We start from the raw sequence: 24,036 nt of genomic DNA, 5'->3' as shown, positions 1-24,036 counted from the left end.
AAAAAAAAAAAAAAAAACAAAGAATTGAAAATATATGCATTTTTTACATGAGCTGGAAAGACTCTTCTTCAGATATATATATATTCAAAGAATTCGGTTTTCACAAATTTGCAATATTAGCAATTTACATCCTTGCACGCATTTACATCCTTGCACTTTAACTTTAATATTACTGGTGATCGTGCATCTCTCTGTACACATCCTCTTTGAATACGAACACGAGCCAATACCGTTAGCGGTAGAGAGTTTCGCCCGCGGGCAGATCGACATGCGTTATAAGGGGAGACATTTGGTCCGTTTCTGAGCAACGACCGATTGGCAGTCGACCTTAGAACCGAGGGTGAAATTCTCCGGCTTGACGGTCTCCTCGACGGAAATTTTGCCGAGTCGCTTCTTGGCGCGGAATGGCGTCGATCGCGGCGACATGATCTCGTAGATGTCGCCGGTTTGCTCTTGAACGTCCTCCTTAGAACTGTTCATCTCCTGATCGACAGGAATGATAGTGTCCACCTCGGCGCAATGATTGTGATTAGGCTTCTTCGGTTGTTGTTCCGCCAATTCGGTGACGCGTTCATCCATTTCCTCTTTGTTCGTCTCTTTGGACGGAGAATTGAAGACGTCTGAAGAGTTACTTTTGAAATCGCAGGTCGCCAAATTGAGATTCTTGTCGACTTCTTCAGTTCCGCACATCAAGTCTCTCGCGGAAGCCAAGGAAATCGCTCTGACTTCCGGTTTCTGAGGCTTCTCCTCGTCGGCGTAGTCCAGCGACAGGCATTTCTTTTCGAACAGAGCCGGGCCGAGAGATTTTTGTTCGAGTTTGGTCTCGCTGTTCGACTGGTTCTCCTTATTCGACGTGACCTTACCCTCCTCCGTGGTCTCCAGCGAATTGATTATTCTGGACGGACGTCGGACGCTGTTCTCTCGCTCCACCGATAGACAAAATTCTTTGTCCGTTAACAAAATACGCTTCGGCGTTCGTACCGGTTTTTGTTCAAGGTCCAGATCTTTTTCCCACGACGGAGTTTTCAACAAGCTCTTGACCTTGAGCAGTTCCGTCAGCAAATCCATAGTTTCTTGCGACGGTTCGTGAAATATATGTCGCTTCGGACGTCTGATGGACGAGTTAGTGTCCGATTCCTGATCGCTTGGATGTTCGATCCTCTCCTGTTTTCTCAGAATGGATCTCACCGTGCCGCTTTCTTGACTCGATTCTCTCGACTTCGACTCTCGTTTATCGTCCGCAATTTCGGTCGCGTCCGAGTCGTCGACCGCCGCGACGTTTTTCGTTCGAGATACATTTTTCGCGATCGCGTCGGCAGATTCCGACGGCAGAAGATTCAGTCTCTCGTGAAGACTTATCCCGCCGTGAGCGGCTCGAGTGCGCCGTTTGAAAGCCGCGTAACTCTCCGTAGGTATTTCCTGAAGCTTGAACTTGTCCTGCAGTTGCTTGAACGTTTCCCTCGTGTACTCCTGAGCGCTTCGACGCGCCAACGAGTCCTCCGACGAGATTTCTCGTGTTTTTCCCGCATCGTCGGTTATGGTGCGCGAGGCGGGTGCGAACGAAAACGCGTCCTTAGCCAGAAGATTGTCCGAGGATATGCCCCGTTTCTCGAACTGATTGTACTTGGTCAATCTGCGCGTATTCTCGACTTTTTTGCTATCATCGAGATTCGATTTCCTGGTCTTCGTCGGAGAAAGAATTCCTTTATCCGCGTTGTTTTTAGACTCGATCTCACGATCGGGAGAAACGCTCGAGATAGGTCGCTTTGTGGGCGAGTTCGGCGTGCTTTCGTCGCTGCGAAGAACCTCACGGGAATCCTGAAGAACTCTTCGGCGAATCGGAGTGACCGATTCCTTTCTCGCTCGACGCAATTTTCGAGGCGAGTTATTCCAACTATTAGCCTCACCCGCGTGCAGATCCGCGTGAGTGATGGAGGAAGATATTATTTCCTCGCTTGTGGTCACTCGACACTTGAGCAACTCGGCGGTCACGCAACTGGTCGGTCGAATCTTCAATTCCGATCTAGACGCGATTCGTTCAATGTTCGAAACGTTGCTGGTTTCGGTCGGCAACGAGCTCGGACCTGAATCCAACACGTCGTCCAGAGACGAGCCGCGTAACGTTTCTTTTCCCTTCGTTGAAACGGAATCCAAATCCTCCGTTTCGAACGAATACATCTTCAACAGGAATTCTTTGCCCGAACGTCTCCTCTCGAAAGTCGTTGCTGCCGTTGTTTGCGAGGTGTATGGAGATTTCTTTTGTTCCTCCGAACGGGAAGTAACGAGCGGTGACTTTTGAACACTTTCCTTCGGCATCTTATCGACGTTATCTTTAGCGCCAACCTGATCGGTTTCGGGCTCGCGATCAGTCACGACGTCATTTTCCACTTCGTCGTGAATCTTCGTCATTTCGTTCGCTCTCGTCTCGGTTTTAAATTCCCTCTTCCGTTCGTCCATTCGCGACGTACTGAAGAAGAATTTGTCCAGAGTTTTGGACGAGCCGATTTTTTCCAAAAACGGTCTCTCAATGGCCTTGCTGGGCCCGATTTTCTCGAGATAAGGCTTGCCGATGATACGCGGCGTCAACTTGGTGAAGAACGGTCGGTCCTCCGTCTTCGAGGTGCCGATCTTTCTGAGGAACGGTCTTTTCTTGTCCTTGTCCTTGATGATATCGGACGAACGATCGCTAAGTCGATCGTTGCTGTAGTTCGATGAATTGTCGCTGCTCTTGGAACGCGATCGTTTCGTTCGCGACGCGTACGGCGTGAGCGGCGTTCTGGGAGTTCGCGGTGTGAGAGACTGGGGCGGACTGGGTTCCACGTTCGGGCACATTTCGTCCAACAGATCCATCGCGCTCTTCAGATCCATGCAAACCATTCGCTGCACGGACGTAGCCGGTCTCGGAAGATCGCTCTCCATGCTGCTGTTTCTCGTCGAGTTCAGATCCAACTTGCCGTCCCTGCTGTCGGCGTACAAGTACGAGGGGTACGAGCTCCGATCGCCCATCGGCCCCGACGACGTGTCCGTCATCGGATAGTCCTCCAGGTACCAGGGTGTCACGCCGAGGTCGTCCGGCCTCGAGGCGGGACTCTGCGGCATTATCCTGCCGACGGCACCTTTGCCGCCGGTTTGCTGTTGCTTCTGCTGTTGCTTCTGTTGGTATTGCTGATGTTGCTCCTGCTGATGATCCGTCGTGCCGCTGCTCGATGACTGCGCGTCGCTGATCGATACCTCGTTCGACGTGCGACTGAGAAGCGGTCTGCGATAGCCGGAACAGGTGGCGAAATGCGGCGGCGCCGGTCTCGTAGTTTCCATGACGACGCGACCCTGGGCGCAAGGCACCATCGGTTCCCCGTCCGCCGGCGACTCCTCCGGAGGGGTCAACGGCAGCGGTGCTCCGCGACCGAATTCGATGAACCACAGCTCGTCCCTCAACTCGTTTTCTCACTTCTTCTCGTATGTTTCTTTATTCAGATAGTGTAGCACGTAGTGCAGAACCAGATCGTAGCAATATTTGTACTCCGTCTGGAAGAAGATGTCACAAAGATCTTTTCTCGTATAGATATCTCGCAATTTTCACAATAAATGGAACAACTTTTCATACAAAAAATGTCAAACAAAATTTATGCTGAGCAGTTTTTTGATTAAATTATATTTAGATACAACACATCATAAAAATATCATCTGAAATTTAATAAAGTACCATATTTTCCACAAGCTGAGGCCTGTGCCTGCGCACAGTCTTGACAGCTTGGAAAATATCAACTTCTCCGTGCTGAATGACTTGTTCGATGCACGCGTTGGCGGCACAATAGACCCCGCAACGGCTTCTGCCGTCGGGCGAGACCACAGCCACTGGCCCGTAGTCCGTTCGTTGCCTCCATCTCTCGACCATATTCATGAGCTCGACCAAACTGTTCGTGGAGGTGGGCACTTTGTGGCCCATTGGCCAACAAGTCAGTTGGAACAATTGCACGGTTTTCGGCGGCGCCTTCACACCCGCCATCAGTTCCGTCAGCGAGACAATTTTCTTATTTACCCTAAAAACCTGGAAAATGGAACATCATCGTTTCAAAGAGCAAGAAAAACAAGTTTGGAAGAAAGTTTGTCGGAATTATCTCAACATCAAGAAGAAGAAAATATATGTGAGTCGCAGTGAGTCTCGTAAACATCCACCAAAGATTAAGTGATGTCCCTTCTTACCCAGGTTTTTATATTCGTGTAATGGTTATGGCTGATATGGTCGATCGTGAACACGGGGCCATATTTCTTCGAATGTCTTCCTTCCGGCCAAAAGCTCGGGAAATTTGTAGATCCCTGAGGTGGCACGCACAGTACCACTACAGCGGCGCACTCGTAGTCGTAAACCAAGGACCAGAATTCGCCGCACGTGTGCCGAAGGGGCCATTCTGTTACGATATATTCTCTCGGTTTCGTGTAACCCTGCGTGGCACGAGAGTGGATGAATGTTTTTGGGAGGAACTTGGCAACACGATTGCCAAATGGATCGCGGGACAATAATAAAATGTATATCCGCAAACCCCTTTCTATATATATATATATAGTCAACGCGAGAATTGAAAGTTTCTCTTTGCTTTGCAAAGATTAATGTAAGCGAAATCTGTGGGAATGTGTATAAAAAATTATTTTATATTCTGTATACAATATAAAGTTGGTTTCTCGCGCCAGATATTCATTTTAATTACCGCTCGTTACAGAGCGACGTGCTGTATATATATATATATATGCACAAAATTTATACGGAAGTTAATTTTATTTAGAACACACGCGCGCGGACTTTTCTCCCTGACGATGCAAAGAAAGTTTGAATAGACGAAAGTGGAATGACACGCCCGGGTTAAGTGGATGATTTATTTTACTGGCTTACGTCCACAAAGACGGCGTTTATGTAATCCGTGAAACTGTTGCCCTGGAAACTAGTGAGGTACGGTCGAAAGTTGTCCGCTGTAACAAAGGAAGAAATTGATTTGTGTGTAGTAGCGCGGTTGGGAGGGGTGGAATCATTTGTCCGGGACTGTTCGCGCGCGCTCGTTCGCGCAAAGTTGAAACTCACGTGGCACCACCAAGACGTCCCTGTTCTTCTCCCTATTGTCGGCCCTGTGTCCGCCGGCGCAGTCGCCGATCGTAAAACGCGGCGTCTGCTTGCAAATCTGCTGATACTCCCGCTGGTACTCGTTCATCTTGGTTATCGGATTCTTTATGCTCTTTTGCTTCAGGCGTTGTGACAACTCCGCCACGGGAAACCACGACGTGCCGCACACGACGAACTCCTCGAGCGTGTCGTATATAAATTTGTACTGTTCCTGTGTGTACACGGCGAACAAGAGTTACAATATCGAGATTACAGCGAAGATACGGAAAAAAAAAAAAATTAATGAAATTTTATTTATCTAGCGATAAATAAATATTATTCAGACGAATGTGTTATGTTGTGCGTGTACGCAAAACTATTTGTTTTTATTGTTACGTAAAAACTCTTTTAATCGACAATTAATAAAGAAACTTAAGGCTCTCTTGAAGTAATAACTAAGAAATGAATAAGAATAAGATCATACGAGCCGCTTTGCAGGGTGTTATGCTGAAATGTTCTATTATATATATATATACATATATATATATGTTCACATGTAAATGTTTACACGTGTTTTTTGAATTGAAATTTCAATTCTTAAAATCATACAGTATGCTATACTTGCATCTCATGTATGAAAGATCATGTGTAAAAATTTACATGTGAACATATCGTCACTCCCTACGTATAATCCCGTAACTCCAAAACGTAAATTTTAGAGGAGAGCAGTTTAAAAGTTTGAAGCTTCATATAGTTTCCCTAGTTAAGGGATCTTTCGGTTTTAAATTTTTACCATACTTATGAATATTTTTTTTTTAATACTTGGTGACCACAAAGAACATGACTTTCTGAGTGTCACTATGCAATAAACTGAAAATCCCATATGTGACACTTATGTAATTATACGTAGGGAGTGACGATATATATATGTATACATATATATAATAGAACATTTCAGCATAACACCCTGCAAAGCGGCTCGTATGATCTTATTCTTATTCATTTCTTTTAATCGAATTTTCGAATGCGAGATTTGTAGTGCGCTTGCGTACCGCTCAACGGATTATATAATAACCGTACCATATTTTCTATAAGCCCTTTTCTGCTCTGCTTGAGTTTCTTCAGATAACCGAACACGTCGAACGCGTCCTCCTCCTCGGCCAGCTCCATATTCGCGTCGATCGCTAAGTACACCCCCGATCGTCCGCCGCCGTCACTTTTTGTATCACAAAAAACATTTAGGTTTTTAGTTTCGCGCGAGCGCGTCTCTCTCTCTCTCTCTCTCTCTCTCTTTCTCGGCGCCAATCTCACACAATTCGTAAATTTATATATCGCCAAGTGCTACTCACTTGCAATGAACGATCATGGGTCCGGATTCGTTCTTTATGGTCGATCCCACGACCGCCCTTACGCGCCGTCGAAATTCCAGCACCGCGGTACCGAAGGGACACGTGTGCGAGTGCCATGCGGTGTAATGAAACTGCAGCAACGTTCTCTCTTCCGTAATCTCCTGAAAATGATTTTCCGCGCGCGGAAAAAGTTACACACAAAAAAAAAAAAAAAGAAAACAAGCAATCATCCGTACAGAATGACGACGACGCGCGATAATGATTATTTTATCATTTTATCGCGCGTCATTTATTTCTCTCCTCTCTCGTGTTTCGCGCCTCGTTACAATTTTTTTTTTCTTTTTTTTCCACTGTAAACTACGCTATTGTCTGGCGAACTGCGAACTCGAGATGTATAACTTCCGAGATTAAGCATCGTGAAATTTACGATCGCGGAAAATGCGGGAAATCGTCGCTTAACGGGATTAGTGTAGTGGCGGGAAAACGACTTCACGGAGCCAACTTGCGCGGCAAGATTACTTTGCGCGAGAGAGTCGAGGGCGCAAGATTCTCTCTCTTGGTATTGTTGTCCCAACAATGCCGCTTTAAGCACGACAATTGCGCGTTTTGCGTCTGCAGAGGGACGACGCGCTGCATACGTCGTCGTGACATACCCTTCTCGTAACCGCCTCGTACACTTTGCTATTCCCGGAATTGGGTTAGAGCGAGCGAGGGGGAGGGAGGAACTCTCTCCTCTCTTCTCTCTTTTCTTCCATATTAAATTTCGCGCCGGTAAATCTCGAGAGTAATTATTCCGTTGCGCTCGGCCAATTCGGCGTGTGCACATCGGTGCTTTTCTCGGTGTCTATATCGTCTCGGACGAGGAGAACGCGTTAATAGTCCTTTAACGCGGAAAAGTGCTGAACGCGGAGAGACAGAAGAGTGACTTTAATGAGATGTCACGTGTGTTGACATTCGTGTGTTGACACTCGTTTTCGAGACGAGAGAGAGAGAGAGATCCGGCTCGTTTACCAAGACCAAGTTGCTCTCTCGTTAGCGATAAAATCTCGGAATTAAACCGCTTTACGTAGCTAATATATGTATATCGCATATTCCTTCCTTGAGAAGATCGAATATTTATATTATTTACTTCGCTCAATTAAGTATCTTTTGCCTCTGATTAAAACAATATTAATTTATATACAGGGTGTCCCAGAATTGCCGTACAATCTCTCGTAGGCAGGTAGAGGGAGTAAAACTGAGTCGAAAAGTCCTGAACCATTTTTCTCTATTATTTATAATAAAAGAGTAATTATCGAGTAAATCAGGCCAATCAGCGCAGACCTTTAGCCAGACGCGCGTCAGTGAGCCGCGCGCCTGGTGTGTGTAAACGTCTGCGCTGATTGGCCTGATTTACTCAATAATTACTCTTTTGTTATAAATAATAGAAAAAAAAATGATTCAGGACTTTTCGACTCAGTTTTACTCCTTCTACCTGCCTACGAGAGATTGTACGGCAATTCTGGGACACCCTGTATATACACATAGTTTATTAAAAAAACAAAAATATAACAGAAGCGTTGGTGCGCGGTTTTTAAAAATTGAACACGTGTGTGCGTGCGCGCGTGTAAACATTCGCGTTTTTGACGTGATTGAAAAGGTGCGCTCGAGACACCGAGGGTTTACAGGACAGGAGGGACGCGCTAACGCGCGCCCGCCCGCGGGAACAGCTTTAAAGCTCCGGAAGAACTCATTTCAGATAACGCGAAAAAAAAAGTTGAACGAAAAAACTGGGACTGGGACTAACGAGTGCCGGCGGTGGAAATCGCGGATCGCACACAAAAGGCGCGGCTCGCGAAAGAAGAGAGAGCTTTAGAAAGTCGGCCGCAATTGTCGTGTTCCGCCGCGCGTTCTATCGCGGATAAAGCGTACAATTAAATTAGCCGGCCGTAATAGCTCCTTCAAGCAAACTTGTCGTCGTTCGTATCGCCGCTTCGCGTCGCATTATGCATTCAGGCAGCGCTGAAATGACAAGGCTTGATACAACCTGCCTATATATATATATATGCGCACACAGTTAATCTCGCCCGCTCTCTCTCTCTCTCTCTCTCTTCCGCAAAGTTCCGCGATCCGTCGTCGTTTTCCGCCTCGCTCGTTCGAGATCTCCTCCTCGCTCTCTCTCTCTCTCTCTCTTCGCGACGCGCAAGTTTCGAGTTCGCGTCAAGAGAGTTCGTCGAATACTCTCCCCGCATTTAAGGCACTTTGTCGGAATACTCTTCCCCCCCCTTCCACCCCCCCGACTCCTTCGTCTAGGTCGGGGGAAATTTTTCTCACGGTTAAAAAAAAAAAAAAAGAAAATTTCCAAACGCCCGCGTGGTGGATCATCCGCGATAATCTTTGTTGATATGGTACGCGTAACGCTGGTTGTAAGCTCTTACTTGATTTATTCAAGGCCTCGATGGTTGCACCATATGAATATTCGCTCCGCATCACGGTGGATTTGTGTTCGCGCGCGCTTGCCGACAACGACAAATAACGTGTACACGTAGCGAAATTTTTCAACCTCTCTGTATACAAAACGGCATACACAAATATATATACTCTCCGGCCGCGTCGCGCGCTGTGTATAGTATCGTCGGCAGATCGATCGGCAACGAATACAGAGAGAGTCGCGCGGCGCATATTTGCGCGCTGTGTCTCGCGCGCGCGATATTGAATTTATTTACGTATTTGTTCTGCGCGTGTCGTTATTCCGTCTGCCACGTGCGACTCGAGATTTATTAATCCGCGTGCACGAGTTTCCGTTTTCAAGGAGAGAAAGAGAGAAAAAAGCTCGCTCGCGCGCGCTCTCTCTCTCTCTCTCTCACTCTCGTTCGCAGCTTGTTTCATAATCCTCCTCTCCGAGTATCGCTTGAAAAATTTCATATATCACAGAAAAAGAATATTCACATATACACATATATCTGGCACGCGCGCGCGCGCGCGCGCGCGTTAATGACGTAAAAATTAAACACACGCGAAAGAACACTCACGTCGTTCTCGTTCTTCTTGTAGAGCCGTATTGTCCTTATGTGAAAATTGGCGAGTTCCTCTTCCTTCAACACGGAAACGCCAATACCGCCGTACTCCTCGTCTTTGTCTTTGCTCGCCGGCCAGTACTGCACACACATCACCTGCACAAGAAAGTTGCAACTGAGGGGGAAAAAAAAAAAAAAAAAAAAACTGTGTATAGAGAGTAATACGTAAAGAATTTATAACTCCGACGGAGACTCTCTCCGGTCGAGCTTTAAAGCTGACATTATTATTTCCGGTGTACTGGTTCCGTATACAGTCCGATCTTATATTTTTTTTAAAAGATCGTCCCAAGTTCTCATTTCATCTCTCGAGAGATGTTGTGTAGCCAATGGGACGCGCTATGTCCGTACGCGCGACGTCTCAGGATAAACTTAAGACGGAATTTTAAAATATATAAGAGATCGGACCCGCTCTCTCTGAGAGAGAGGAGAGACTCGCGCGAGACTTTCGACTTTTCGTTCGTTGCGAAGAGCAAAGCTCTTGCTCCTTTGCGGCAACTTTAATGGACGTTACTTCCGAGCAGCTTTCCATCTCTGTGCGCGTTTTGTATCTCATGTTTGTTTGTTTGTTTGCTTTCTTTTTTTTTCTCTCGAGAAAAAAGTCTTGTCTATCTTAAATAGACTTTTACCATGATAAAGTCGAAGGTTTTCGTGAGCATAACAATGCAGGAAGCTTGTTCCTGCCAGACCATTCGCCAGAATTCTGTCACCGTGTTCTCCATAGGTCCCTGAGTGACGATGTAAGCGTTTGGCTTCAGTATACTCTGAAATATATACAGTGTTTTAACTTTCGATTATTCAAATGTTGGCCGACGTCATTAATATTCGTCCAAATCGTCCGTGGAACGATCGGCTTGCGCAATCGTTCTGAGCGTGTGCGCGCGCGCGCTAGAGGAGGGGAGGGAGGGAAGAGAAAAAGCGCAAGAGAGAAAGACGCGTATTCAAATTTAGTTCGGCTCTAACGGGAGTCCTCTGGTTATTTCTCCGTACGTACGAGAACGTACGTGATCCAATTGCGCGTTGTAGCGAGTATCGCGCGCACGCGCGCGCACGATTCGCAATTCAGAGCGCGAATTAATTATTTGCCAAGAACCTTTGGGATATATATTATATGCATTTATTGGATATATCATGATATATACTCACATCTACATAGGACGCATTAATGTAATCGGAATCGGACTCGCCCTCTATCGTCTCCAACACTACCCTATTATAGTCATCTACGGAAAGAAAAGAACGGAGAGAAAAAACAATTGGGATCTCAGACGGGGTGGGATTTCCTTTTTTTTTTGTTTCTCTCTCGTAGAAACGGAAATAAATTCTCGTTAAAGAAGCGGCGCACTCCGGCAATTGCAACTACGTTCTTGTAAATTTAATTTTACCCCGGGAAAACTGATTAACCGAAATCCCAAAAAATCGCCGGGAAATGATTTTTTTTTTTTTTATGTTGTATTCCGAGAACAGGAAGAAAGATTATCTATGGATATTCACCCCAAGAGATAGATATTCTTTTATTTCGAGCTTTAAATTATTGAAATTGTTAAATTGTTAAAAGACAGAATATATACGCGCCGCCACGTTGGTAACGTTACAACAAATGTGTTCGCTCGTTCGCTCGTCGGATAATTACAAAAACGTTGCAACTCGTTGCGCAGCTCTTCATAGTTTCGAATTGGCGTTTTATTCCATTTACTTGTGCTAATTGCGCGTGCAATCAACGTGATTCTCTCTTCCGGACGCGGAAGCGGTAATAATCGCGGTGACGTAATAAACACGGGCTCGCGATCGACGACTACTACCTACATGGAATACACTTTTGATTCTGATTCTTCTCCTTGTTCGCCGGTTTCATGGCGTGTCTGCACGAATGCGTTTCCACCTTCAACGCTGTCTACAACATAGAAAAAAAACAAAACAACAAAATCAAAAGATAGAGAAATCGGATTGCGCAATGCAATTTGTGTTACAACGTATGCAAATTATTAGCGAAATAATTGCGAACAAGTATATCGCATTTGCTTGTTTGTAACAATTTGCAATTAATGTTTTAACACGTATATATATATATATATATACACGTATAACAAGAAGTAGAAAATTAAATTAAAATCACAGAAGGGTTTTTATATTAAACAATGGAGGGGCAGGGGGGACAAAAGTTTGTAAAAATAATTACCTATAAGTTATTCTTTGCGTTTTAAAAACTTAATCAGTTCGCAAGAGCTAATTATATGATATAAAAACTTCGGTTGTATATGTTCACGAGATTAAAAAAAAAAAATAAAAAAAAAATATATACTTTTTTTTCTGAAAGTTTCACAATAACCATATCGGAAAAAAGTTTTCCTTTAGCCAGGAAACGCGCGGAACTTCGGGATTCTTCGCGATTAATGCATACAGATAAGTTCAATTTCCCGTGGAAGATGCGTATTCCTTTGCGCAACGGAATTTTTTTTTTTTTTTTTTTAATCACCGGTACACGTCATACGTCTCGCGTTTAATTTTATCGGGAATCGCGAGTGAACATTGCAGACCTGTATTTTTGGCACGGCTCTAGCAGCTGCGAATATTTTCACGGTACGTATCGCGACGATACTGCACACTGTATATAGGTATGTATATAACATATAATACGTGAAAGTTGCCACGTAGTTTGCTTTGGCAATAGCAGATTGCTTGCGAGACCGTCTGATGATATATATTAGTAAACGCGAGAAAAGTTGCGCGTCCAACTGCGTCCTAAGCATTTGTCACATTATTTGTTCCGGATTCAAATTTTGTACAACGCAGTTGCGAGGTGTATCGACGACGATTACCGACACGATTCGTGCAATATCGTCAATTTATTGACGATGAATATATATATTTTAATGAGCAGTACACAGGAACGTTCTTATTACAATCTATACGTCGCCGGGAATTTAATTAATTTATTCTCACAAAGTAAATGAATATACACAATTCTCCCTCTCTCTCTTTCTCTATCTCTTTCTCGTTTATACACCCAGAAAGTTTTCGCATTCTACACGCGATTCATGAATACGCATGACGCTTTATCCGCTAGTATTTGTCGAACATCAGAAACTTTCATTTCCGATAATGGGCAGGCGAGTTTAAAATCACGCCCACAGATGATATTCGCGTCTCTCCGTGCAGTTGCACGGCCGGATTAAAATTCAGCAGCGACTCACCCATCCCTTTCCGCCACTACATCGTCCCACCCTTTTATTTTTCGTCATTCTCTTCCTCCTTTCGTTTTCTCCTCCGCATCTGTGTGTGTTTTTTTTTTTTTTTTTTTGTTCTTCTTCTCTCGTCGTTACTCGCGTATAATTCAGCAGATTTTTCCTATCGAATGCTGCGTGAAAAATTCGGTGCAAAGAAAGCACCGTTCTATATCTTTTTGGATGGGATGCAAAAACTCTCTCTCTCGGAACGAGGAAGGATGGGACGGTTGACGACGGTGCCAGACGAAAATGGCCATCGTATAAAAAGCGAGATTTCGCGTAGCGCACCACTCTCTCGTCGCGATTACACACAGAAAGGAGCTACCTTGCACGCCACAAGGACATCGGATACGCCGGGATAATCTGCGGGAGCGTATAAACTGCACCCCTTTCTCTTCGGAAGGCCCCGCGTCGTCGTGCATACACCGCACAGGCTAAAAGCCTTTTCGTGTCGATGGCGGATGCTCCGGAAAAAAAAAAAAAAAAAAAAGTCCGCCGCGTTTGTCGTGTTTAGTAAGCGCTTATCGCGCGCAGGTGTTTTTCTGATGACGCTACGTGGAAAATCGCACCGTGTGATGATTTCGCACTTTATTTTCTCTATTACGGACTCATATAAAGTAACGTGTGTGAAAAATCAAATTAACGAGTAGTTCAAACGCGTCGTTCGAGATGAGAAAAGAAATTTTTTTTATTGCGCGCGCAAGTAGTTTTACCTTACAGGATCGCGCGCACAAACAGAGAACAAAATCTCGCGCGCTCAAGTCTTTCCGCGTTCAAATAAAAAAAATTCTTCTCCGAAGAAGTAACAAATATTTTTCTCGTCGTATCGAAAAATACAGATCGATTTTACGCCTCGGAAGAGAGAAGAAGATGAGCGAAAGAAGACGCTGGTGAAATATATGTAAATATCGTCTGTAGACAACCTCGTCTACTGAAAACAGGAACGCGGGATAAAACCGCGTGCTGAGATATGAAGTGGAGGATAGAGATCAGACTCTGTCTCTGGATGTGGGTCTACCAAAGGCGTTGCAGAGAGTTAAGAATTCAATTGTGTCTCCTCGTCACTTGCGCGTGGAGTTTTCTTATTTCGCTACTTGCATAATAATAGGCGTGATGACTCGAAATAGACGGTCGGACTGTGTTACTGAGAATTTTAAAAAGCATCACTACACTTCGCAGCTCCTTGTCCCGCTTCTCTCTGTTACGACGACGTTATTCCGCGACGGCGTCTCACAGTGGTTTATATACAGCGGATTTTCTTCTTGTTGCGTTACTTAGCGAGCAAGAAAAAGTTCGCAATATGGTTTGAACGGATAAATTGGCGAATTCACGAATCAGCAGATGTTCTTGTTAACAATTTGTGTTCCACAGGTTAAAATATAACATCGACACACAATGTCAACGAGAATCACTGTATTAATATTTACAGAGTAATTAACATGCGCTGTACGAAACGTAAAACATCGCAATTTACTGATTTGCGATAAACTTTTTTTTTTTTTAGTCGAGATTCGTTGAGAAAAAATTGTGACGCGTTTTAATTTTCAAGATAAGTTTCGGGACATAGCAAACAATAAAATTAAAACTAAACAATTATGATTTAAGGCTCGTGAAATTAAATCAAGAAATATATAAGGCCTTATGAGCCGTTCCCAGGATGTTGAGCGGAAACTGTACGTGTATACAGGATGTCCCAGAATTGCCGTACAATCTCTCGTAGGCAGGTAGAAGAAGTAAAACTGAGTCGAAAAGTCCTGAACCATTTTTTTCTATTATTTATAATAAAGGAGTAATTATTGTGTAAATCAGGCCAATCAGCGCCGATCTTTATNCAGGCGCACGTCAGTGAGCCATGCGCCTGATGTGTGTGAGCACTCCGCGTAGTTCACTGACGTGCGCCTGGCTAAAGGTCGGCGCTGATTGGCCTGATTTACTCAATAATTACTCCTTTATTATAAATAATAGAAAAAAATGGTTCAGGACTTTTCGACTCAGTTTTACTCCTTCTACCTGCCTACGAGAGATTGTACGGCAATTCTGGGACACTCTGTGTATACATATATATATATATATACACATGTAACGAATTTAACTTGTAAATTTTTACAAGGCCTAACAGGGAAGGCGATGGCACGGAAAGCCGGAGATTCCAAGTTCGACTCCTGGCCGAGGAGTTTTTTTCGCAATATTTTAAAATTAGTAAGGGGGGTATCCGGGGTCTCTCATATGTGAAATGCAAATCTAGCATCCCGTATGAATTTGAGAACTGAGATTTCAATTCAAAAAATACTCATTTGTAAAAATTTACAAGTTGAATTTGTTACATGTGTGTATATATATATATATATATACACGTACAGTTTCCGCTCAACATCCTGGGAACGGCTCGTAAGGCCTTATATATTTCTTGAAATTAAAACTCTTTCTAGCGGTAGAATAGATTCGAAAGATAATGTTTTAATTAAGATATTTAACGGAGATCGCGCGCGAACTTGACGAAATTCCGGCGGTAACACGCGCGGCCGATGTCGTCGAGCTTTGACTATCTCCTTGGAGATCGAGTGCGACGTAATATTCGCGGCAAATTGCCGGAGCCAAAGCGTGTCTACGTGTGCCCGAGCGCAAGCGCGCGCGAAATTCGCGCATCGGAAGCGGCGTTGTTTAATGAGAAACCGATATTACTCGGCTCGAATCTCGATTTCTCGACGTACCGACAATGAGAGGTTCACTTTGTCTCTCTTGGCTGTTTGCCTATCCCCGGAACACTCTGCAATATCCACATCAAGTACGCCTACGTGGCCGCACGTACGTACAGGATCAGCTGTGTGTGACGCGCACGTACTTCCAATATATGTACGTATCGACGTATACAAGCAAATAAACGTATTCCGGCATCTAACAACTGATCGACGTTTGCTCTCAATTTTCATCAGATATATCGAGAGGAGTAATTGCAAGAAGTAAATCGCGCTGCTACAAAATAATCGCACGATTACTTATGTGCCTGCACGTAAGATGCAAATTTCTAACTCCGCGTTAACAAGACAGAACCATTTATTTCATAATATAACTAAAGTGAATTATGCAAATTATACGGACGCAGTTTTGAAAAATAATAAAATATAAAATTATTACAAATATTCTCGGTTATCGCTAAAATAATCGATTGGAATATTGGAGAATGAGAATAAGAGAACTGTAAAAGATTGCGCGCGAGCGAAGCAACAAAGTCTCAGCCCGACAATATACGGAAGTAACCAAAGTTAGATGAGCGGATGGGAAATGGGGGATTTACAAGATCTCACCTGAAACTCCAACCGGTACAGGACCGGGAATTTTCTACGCAGCTCGCAGAGCTTCGGAAACTGCGATAGCTCGGTCGGCGCGGTCGGCAATGTGGTGTTCATTTTACTGCTGTCGTACTCTTCCGAGGCTGTAACATAAAATCACAGAAAAAGGAGAATTAAAGTACAATAAAATAGTTTATTGTTAATATATATATATATATCGCCGCATAGTTTTTTCTTTAACAAAGTCAATATACACAGACGTAGATATTAAACCACACCGAAAAAATTATATTCTCGTAAGTAGAAGATTTTATAATAGTGTGGTTAAGGCAGTTAGAGCATAATACCGGTGTTGATGTGTAAATGTGTAAAAAGTTAATTTATTTAACACGAGTGAGTATATATAAACGTTTTGACTTTCTTTTTAGGTTCTTATCAATATATTAGATACGCTGATGTTATTATCTTCGCAATAAGATGTACATTTTACAAAACATGTTACACGAGAAGCTCAGTAGCAACTGAAGATTTGATACTTAAAAAATCTTCTTAAAGATTTTAGATGATATTCTTCTGAAATTAAAAATATATTCTTTATTTAAGAATATATTCTTAATTTAAGAATATATTCTTTTTCGATAGTGAGATATATATATGTTTTTCTATAGAGGCTTTTTATATTCTAATCAGTAAATATTCTTATCAATATTACTATTTAGAGGATTTTCCTCTTAAAATAAGATACTCTTCTTGGCGCCTATTTTAGTATAAAATATACTTGAAGTAAGTGGGATATCTCTCCTCAAAACAAGAATACAATTTTTTCGGTAATATGATAAAACGAACCGAGAAAAACCTTCCTTCGATTAGTTGCAGATTGTTCGTTTTTTTTTTTTTTTTTGCGAGCTATAAAATTTTTTGCTCGCAGGAACCAAAACTCTCTCAAGAGACTAGAAAGACAGATGGAAAAATGCGATAAGCCAAGATGCGAAGGACAGATGCGTCGGTGAGACAAACCGCCGCTTCACTCGAGGAAAATTTGCAGCTGCTTGTCACTTTCAGTACTATATATGTACGTACATACATGACTCTCTCGAGACATGTGCACTCACATTGCCGCTCGAATGGGCTTACGTACACGTGTGTATGTGTGTGTGTATGTTCTATCCTCCTGAAAATTATTAATCCTCTGAGAAGCGCGCGAAACGCTTGTGAACTTGGTTGAATATAGGTAGTTGACATTAACGTAATAATTTCCCAGAGTTCTATAAAAGTTAAGAGTTAATTGTTAGCTCTCTCTCTCTCTCTCTCTCTCTCTCTCTCTCTCTCTCTCTCACACACACACACACACACTCTCTCACTGCTCTCGGTAAAATAAAGCCGAGTGTGGATTAATCTTTCGGGGGGATTGTTCGATAAAGAACATTGAACGCGATAAGTCTCCAAGAAAATTGAGAGACAGAGACGAGACTTCCATTTAATCTGTTTTAGTGCCGAACTACTTGTGATAGCATTGAATAATGAAAATATTAATGATGATAATAGAAAGAGAGAGAGAGAGAGAGAGAGAGAGAGAGGGAGAGTGACAGTCTAACCGCGAGAGCAGAGAGAATTAAAGAATTCTCTTTGAAACTTAAAGCGACTTTGAAGTGAGCGAGCGAGAGAGAGAGAGTTTAAAGAGTTTTAATCTGTTAATTAGAATTTCTATTAGTCACCGATAATGAATCGGTGAACTTGTTATTTTCTAGTGTGTCGCAGGTTTTGGTTTCGCAACTTGTCGAGAAAGACGCATTTGATATTTAAATGCGATCACAATTTACAAAAGCGAGAGAGTTTAAAGAGAGTTTAATCTGTTAATTAAAATTTTTATTGGTCGCCCCGATAATAAAATCGGTTTAATTCCCTTTTTTAATTTCGCCTGTCTGTCGAAAAAGACACATTGATATTCAAATGCGAGCGCAAGTTACAAAAGCTTTGCTACAAATATATTAGATACACAACCAACATGTGTTTATCAATCACACACTTTTTTTTATAAACCGCGTATAAAATACGTTCGATACAGAGACTTATGTCCGAGCGAGAATTAAATTAAAAATACAGAAATTTTTACTCATTTACACACACACACACACACACACACACACACACATACGCGGTAATCTCTTTAGCATATGCAAACAAGCGTGAAAACCGAATATTTTATAAGTCATGCATTTTACAACACACGCGTGTGACGATCATGAAAAGTTTCGGTGCGCAATCGTATCGTGTTAATAAACAAAAGAACAATTCACGTGAAGTAAAACGCTGTGTCTATGCGCGATAATAACAGATTAACGTTATTTCCACAATTTGAACCCGCGGATTTGTATAATTCACATATTGTCCGTTATCATTCAATTCACGTGTGCGCGCTCACGTTTAATAGGATTTATATTAATTAATTCGCGCGCGCGCACGCGCTCAATAACAACGGATTTCTCTAATTATGCGACATATACTTCGTATAATGTTGTTGTGCTGTATAAGTGCAACACGTCTCATTATCCCTTTGTTCCTCTCGAATACAAGAAACTGCGCTTAGCGCACGTTCGCGACAATACGGCGGCTGCGGTTGTTCCGCAACGGCTTTTGTATTTGTACGTCGCGATACGTTGATAATCTGACAAAATTGTTTTTTGATATCCCGCTTTAATTAACAATTATTTCCCAACTTAACAGAGATTTTTCCTTCAATCGACGACAATTATTAGAAATATCGCGACCGAATATATAATATTAGCTCTCGCAACGCGCCGCATCGCAATTTGTTTGCAAAATGCGCGATAAAAGTCTCACGGAAACGCATAAATTTTACTTCCTAGTTTGGGATGTGCGCTGTTGTGTGTGTTTTCTGAGAAAATATAACACACACCACGTGTTCTCCGAGTTTGCACGAATCGCGCGTCTCGCCAGATCCCCGGGAACCCGTGTATGAAGAAGCGAAAACACGTAAACGGTCGGCGTCGATGTCTGTTTATCGGTTCGAATTTATCGACGCATCGTACATCTATTATTAGACTCGCATGCGCGCGTAATACCGCGCATAATATATAATGTAAATCAAGTTTAGCTCCCGCTCTGCGCGAGAGGATCTTGATTGCTTGTGGATGTGCTGCTACATGATATTACATGCAGGATGAGACGCATCGCGCGCTTTTACGCAAACGTGCGAAAATAAAAAAATAAAAAAAAAAAAAAAAAACCAAAATTGATCATGAAAGAGAATTTCGGGAGTCAGGAATAATTGTTATGCCGTCGGATAAATATTTTAACGCGCGTATCGTTTCGAAACGTTGAAAAAATAAAACTGCCGCTCTGAAACCATTTATTCAATGACGCGTCTCTCTGGGAAAACGTTACCCATATTCAAAAAACTACATCAAAGCGTAACGTATATGTGTAACGGCGCAAAAAAAAAGATAAATCGCGCTCATAATCACCTTCTCTCTGATGTCAGCCGAATGTTCTGCGAAAAAAACTAAAGAATTCACTAAGCTTTGCGGTCGTTACGCGTTCATACGACACACTCTCGTGTAATCTCCGAACGAGGGCGGTCAACGAACAGAAAACGACGTTTTCTCTCCCGCCGCAAGTCGAGCTCGGGAAATTTCTTTGAAACTCTCTCTCTCTCTCTCTATGTCAATTGGAGGAGGAGGAGGAGGAGGAAAAGGGAGAATGGTTACAAAGGGCAAACGTCCCCGTTTGAACACGACCGAAAAGCCGCGCGCGACTACTTTGAACCTTCAGACGGAACAGTCTCCCTCTCCACTTCTCGTGAGAGAAAAGCAAACCGATCTCGGTGTGATGAAAGCCGCCTTGACACGCTTGGCCTACCTTCCCCACGTTAAGGTGACCTTCGGTGTATACATGTGTGAGAACGCGCGGAAGAAGGAATCTAATTAGACCTTTCTCTCTGTATCATCGAGTCTCTCTTCCTCTCTTCCTCGTCGAGCCTCCGTATCGATATCATCTCCTCCGTCTTAATTGCCCTTCCTCGGCTTCGTCGCCGTCCGTCGGCGGGTGGCCTTCTTTAAACCCCGAGAAGAGTTCTTGTGACAACCGCGAATTTCTTTTTTCAATCTTATATTTCTGCTTCTCTTTTTCTCCAAGTTATTCGAAAAACTTTTTTTTCCCAAATACCACACGATCTTTTCCCCCAAATATGTCGGAGGGAAATAACTCCGTTAGTTTTTGTACACCGAAAAAATTGTATTCTTGTTTTGAGGATATCCCACTTACTTTAACACATTGTTGACCGGCAATTTTACTGAAAATTTATCTCATGTCACCGGCTATTATTTCGTAATTGGAAATGGAAGTAAAACAATAAAAATAAACTTTAATAAATTTTATTTATTATTCAACTTTTAATATTTCTTTTTCGTATGATAAGCAGTATAACAATCACCTACGTGTAATGGTACACAACAGCTTTTACAAATATAAAAGCCGTTGTGTACCATTACTGCCGTAATGGTACATAAAACGCATCACGAGTTAACTCGTGACCGGTCAGCAACGTTCGGCCATAAAAACACGAGTTAACTCGTGACCGGTCAACAATGTGTTAAGTATATTTTATACTAAAATAGGCGCCAAGAAGAGTTTCTTATTTTAAGAGCAAAATTCTCTCTAAATAGTAATATTGATAAGAATATATCGTCACTCCCTACGTATAATCCCGTAACTCCAAAACGCAAATTTTAGAGGAGAGCAGTTTAAAAGTTGAAAGCTTCATATAGTTTCCCTAGTTAAGGGATCTTTCGGTTTTAAATTTTTACCATACTTATGAATATTTTTTTTTAATACTTGGTGACCACAAAGAACATGACTTTCTGAGTGTCACTATGCAATAAACTGAAAATCCCATATGTGACACTTATGTAATTATTCGTAGGGAGTGACGATATACTGATTAGAATATAAAAAGCCTCTATAGAAAAACATATATATCTCACTATCGAAAAAGACTATATTCTTAAATTAAAAATATATTCTTAAATAAAGAATATATTCTTAATTTCAAAAGAATATCATCTAAAATCTTTAAGAAGATTTTTTAAGTATAAAATCTTACGAGAATATCATTTTTTCGGTATACGCTACGTAAAGAAGATTTTACGTATACAGTGTTTTTTTTATGTTACATCATGAGATTGTACATAATTCATGTATGTGTGAGAGCGAAAGAGAGAAACGCACAGGCTGTCGAAATGCAACAGAAGAGTTTTGCACGGAGCGGAGAGATATAGACTGCGGGTTAAGCAATCGAAGAAAGCTACTTCCGTGTGTTCGGGCGTTGCAGTTTTAGTTGTCGGTCATTCTAACGGCCAAGACGAAGAGCGACCCCTTTGACGATCGAGGAATCGCATTCTTTGAAATAGCTGCAATGAATTCCGGCCGATAGCTGTTCGAAAGGGTTTCGCAGGTGATCGCACAGCGATTCGCCAAAGGGGTAATCCGACCCTTATCCGAGTCCCGTACCTGTGTTTGTGTGTGTGTGTGTGTTGTGTGTAAAGCACGTGTAACCGATCAATAAGCGCATATTTGCTCAAGTATTATATTTATTTTAACAGTGCGAACGCTATTTGTTTCTATGCATTTAACGTGTGTCGTTTAATTGCGCGTATTCGCGAGCACGCGGTTAATTTCGCGCGAGAGAAATCACAGCTGAGACGCGACGCCAGTGCAGTTTTTCACGTTCGAAATTCGTTCCGCGTCCTAAAGTGCTCGCCTTTTATCGACGCGAACACAGACGAGGAGTCGATGCATCAGACCGCGACATATAACATATATATATAGGAGTTTGCGGAGAAACGTCTCGCATGCGGCGCAGCTCGCGCGATAAATTTGCCGTTAAATTAGCCGCGTCAAATCGGGTCTCTCTCGCTTATCTCGGAGATAACACGGCGCTTGGATCAAGTGCGATTCGGTACTTTCTTGTAATTTCGCGAATTTAAAATAAAGAACAGAGCTCTATCTATCGGTTTATTGCGCGGAGTAAATCTCTGCGTGTGTTATTTTGTTTGCGAAGCTTTTTCTATATAAAATATATCTTTTCAGTAATTTTCTTTATTTTTTCGACGATTTCCATTTGGATTTTTTTAGCGCAATTTCGAAATACGAAAACATTTTCTTCGTTCGGAAGCGGCGAAACGACCGTGGAAAGCATACACCTGCGTGTTATCAGATGCTCAACACTTCGTTCGTAAATTCAAACCAAACCCATGTAAGTTTTAATCGGGCAAGCCGGTGAAGTGCGACGGTTAATTAACGAGAAACCCAATCCGCGCGCGCGCACGTTTATATTCTAGCGCGCTTCCCCGCGGCAAAATTGTTATATTGTCTTTCTTTGATCGATCGGCGGCACACAATTTAAAGCCATCCGGCGAATTACAATGGCAATCATTAAGCGCTGACCGGTCCGGCAATTAGAAACAAATTTTGTCGCACGCGATCACATCGCTACGTATTCGGATCGTTTCGTCCAAATCGGTTTGTGTTTATATTTTATGTATTTCGTACGTATTCTTGCGCGCATTATCTAACACACACATCGCGTAATATCGTGTGACATAAAAGTATAATGTCACTATCAATGTCGCTAGCAGAATATCATGTTAATTTCGCAACTGGGTGCGACATTACGCGCATTAATTTCCCATCACAAAAGAGAGAAACTGTGTCCGATAATTACTGGCGATTTATAATTAAACTTCCACATTTGTTTTTTTTTCATACACTCGCCATTATAGTCTAATTAAAAATAACTTATTGCTCGTGTCTAACACGCATATGCTCATTTGTACATAATTAAAATATATGAATAAGAGAAAGAGAATTTCACAAATAAGCCAGGTAGAAATAAAACCTTTCTTCACACAGGATAAAAATTTAAATTCGTTAATAAAATATGATTTCGTGAATGATTTTAGTTTTTACTGGCACAACACAGGCGCGCGCGCGTATTATTGTTTTTATTATTAACGTGTAGTGTGAGTGAACACAATCTGTCACCGCGATGACAGCTAGTATACACGTCTTACAAACCATATAACACACATTAGAGAGATATGTCAGAAATAACGCATGAAAATCGAAATAAATGCGTTATTTCCGACATCTCTCTAATGTGTACGTGTACTTTAGTCACGTGTCGTTAAAAACGTGACTAAAGTAAAGTCACGTGACATGGAGAAGTGGACAAACAACACGCGACTAAAATACAGTCACGTGTTGGTTTTCCTCTCCTCATTGTCACGTGACTTTAATTTAATTACGTTTTTTAAAGACACGCGCGCAACGAAGTTGCGCTCGAACTGCGCGAGGCAGTGCCGTGTCTCTTGATTTGTAGAACATGAATCGAGAAACGTTCAATCAGCGTCGAGATAAAAAGCGGCAACAATGATCAAGATCGATAGAATTGACTGTGATTATTTACACACGCTTTTTCTCTCCGGTAGGAAACAAAATTGCAACGAAAAATTCTACAAAATCGCACAAGGACGTTTAATAATCTCTCTGAGTTTTTTTTCTACTCAATTTCTTCGTTCTTCGATGAATCACATTGATGAATTCAGATATATGCTTCAGACAGAAGCATTAATTTGACGAATCAAATTGATGCTCCGCCGTGAAGAAAAAAAAATAGTAGGCTATTGATTGCGTCCAAGTTCTTTGGCGCGTAAAAGATTTTTATCCCGACACGCATCGTGATAGAGCGCGCGAAAGACGCGCTCGACCTTCTAATCAGGATTATTAAAGGTTACGATCTCGGTCTGTATAGCGTGTGATATCCTCTGATTGATTTATATATCCTTGCCCTTTCGCAAATCAACCCACTCCCCCGTTATTGGCGACTCGACTTGTCATAAAGGAAACGGCTAAGTTAGACGTTATCCGCGGGTCTGTTATCGCGAGATATCAAACCGCGCGCAATTGTGCGACATAAAGACGGGAAAGGACGGAAAGAAAGATATT

The 24,036-nt window shown here is 42.5% G+C and overlaps 1 protein-coding gene across 1 annotated transcript in view; it reads right to left on the bottom strand.

The window, feature by feature from the left end:
- Window positions 1-3,406: 3,406 nt before the first annotated feature.
- LOC109858102 (receptor-type tyrosine-protein phosphatase kappa) overlaps window positions 3,407-24,036 on the bottom strand; it is a 69,748-nt gene continuing 49,118 nt past the window's right edge. The window contains exons 2-13 of the mRNA XM_020435017.1: window positions 16,027-16,154; window positions 11,301-11,388; window positions 10,641-10,717; window positions 10,124-10,258; window positions 9,453-9,593; window positions 6,442-6,602; window positions 6,173-6,308; window positions 5,075-5,324; window positions 4,889-4,965; window positions 4,204-4,443; window positions 3,704-4,048; window positions 3,407-3,525 (exon numbers count right to left, since the gene is read on the bottom strand). Coding sequence (XP_020290606.1) covers window positions 3,445-3,525; window positions 3,704-4,048; window positions 4,204-4,443; window positions 4,889-4,965; window positions 5,075-5,324; window positions 6,173-6,308; window positions 6,442-6,602; window positions 9,453-9,593; window positions 10,124-10,258; window positions 10,641-10,717; window positions 11,301-11,388; window positions 16,027-16,154 — 1,859 coding nt within the window. The 3' untranslated portion in view covers window positions 3,407-3,444. The remainder of the gene's footprint in view (window positions 3,526-3,703; window positions 4,049-4,203; window positions 4,444-4,888; window positions 4,966-5,074; window positions 5,325-6,172; window positions 6,309-6,441; window positions 6,603-9,452; window positions 9,594-10,123; window positions 10,259-10,640; window positions 10,718-11,300; window positions 11,389-16,026; window positions 16,155-24,036) is intronic.

This window comes from Pseudomyrmex gracilis, unplaced genomic scaffold (genome assembly GCF_002006095.1).
Source record: "Pseudomyrmex gracilis isolate BER0280 unplaced genomic scaffold, ASM200609v1 scaffold_188, whole genome shotgun sequence".
NCBI lineage: Eukaryota > Metazoa > Arthropoda > Insecta > Hymenoptera > Formicidae > Pseudomyrmex > Pseudomyrmex gracilis.
The sequence above is the reverse complement of the archived record's forward strand: the minus strand, read 5'-3'. Positions and strand labels throughout refer to the sequence as shown.